Source organism: Wasmannia auropunctata, unplaced genomic scaffold (assembly GCF_000956235.1).
Source record: "Wasmannia auropunctata unplaced genomic scaffold, wasmannia.A_1.0 LD336074.1, whole genome shotgun sequence".
Taxonomy (NCBI): Eukaryota; Metazoa; Arthropoda; class Insecta; order Hymenoptera; family Formicidae; genus Wasmannia; species Wasmannia auropunctata.
Window position 1 is genome coordinate 3,556,631 of NW_012026816.1, and position 837 is coordinate 3,557,467.

Genomic DNA, 837 nt, shown 5'->3' on the forward strand with positions numbered 1-837 from the left:
TTAAATGGGTCGAATTGCTACCACGTCTCGTATTGGAGTATAACGCGCGAAAGCATCGAACTATCGGTATGCGGCCTATCGATGTTACTTCTACAAATGCCGATAAGCTCTTAACCACAGCATACAGTCATGTAAAGATTGCAGCGTCCGCGCGATTCAAAGTGGGTGAATCGGTGCGCGTCAGTAAATTTAAGACAACATTTGAGAAAGGTTATACGCCGAATTGGACTACGGAGATATTTAAAATCATCAAGGTGCAGAAAACTAATCCTGTGACGTATCTGCTGGAGGATTACCGCGGAAAACCTGTTGCCGGAGGATTCTATGAGTACGAGTTGCATCGCGTCGCTAATCCTAACGTGTATTTGGTTGAAAAAGTGTTGCGCAAAAGAGGGGATGATGTTTACGTAAAATGGTTGGGATTTGACAATTCACATAATTCTTGGATACACAAGGATAATGTTTTGTAAAATTACACTCCTGTTTATTATAAAAACACAATATACAATACACAATATACAATATACAAATATACAAATATACAATATCATAAAAAATTTTTTTTCTTTTGTTACAATAAAAATTATTTGATTACAAAATATGTATTATGCAAAAATGAGTTTTTATTTATTTACAATGGTATCTTATAATGCCCCCACGGTAGAGTAAAATGATTGACAGAATCGGGTATAATGTATCGCTTATCATCATGCGGACTTAGAGCGATTTTCGTTTCAGACGTTGTATACACCTCGTGCAGCTTGGATCTTATGCAAGACTGCTTTCGCGTCATTTCAGTTTCGTCCTGCAGACATCGCACGTAATCGTCGAATGTTA

At 37.4% G+C, this 837-nt stretch overlaps 1 protein-coding gene across 1 annotated transcript; it reads left to right on the top strand.

The window, feature by feature from the left end:
• Positions 1-68: 68 nt before the first annotated feature.
• Positions 69-470, top strand: LOC105449765. Its single transcript, XM_011689150.1, has one exon. The coding sequence runs from the start codon at positions 69-71 to the stop codon at positions 468-470; it is 402 nt and encodes a 133-aa protein (XP_011687452.1).
• Positions 471-837: the final 367 nt, after the last annotated feature.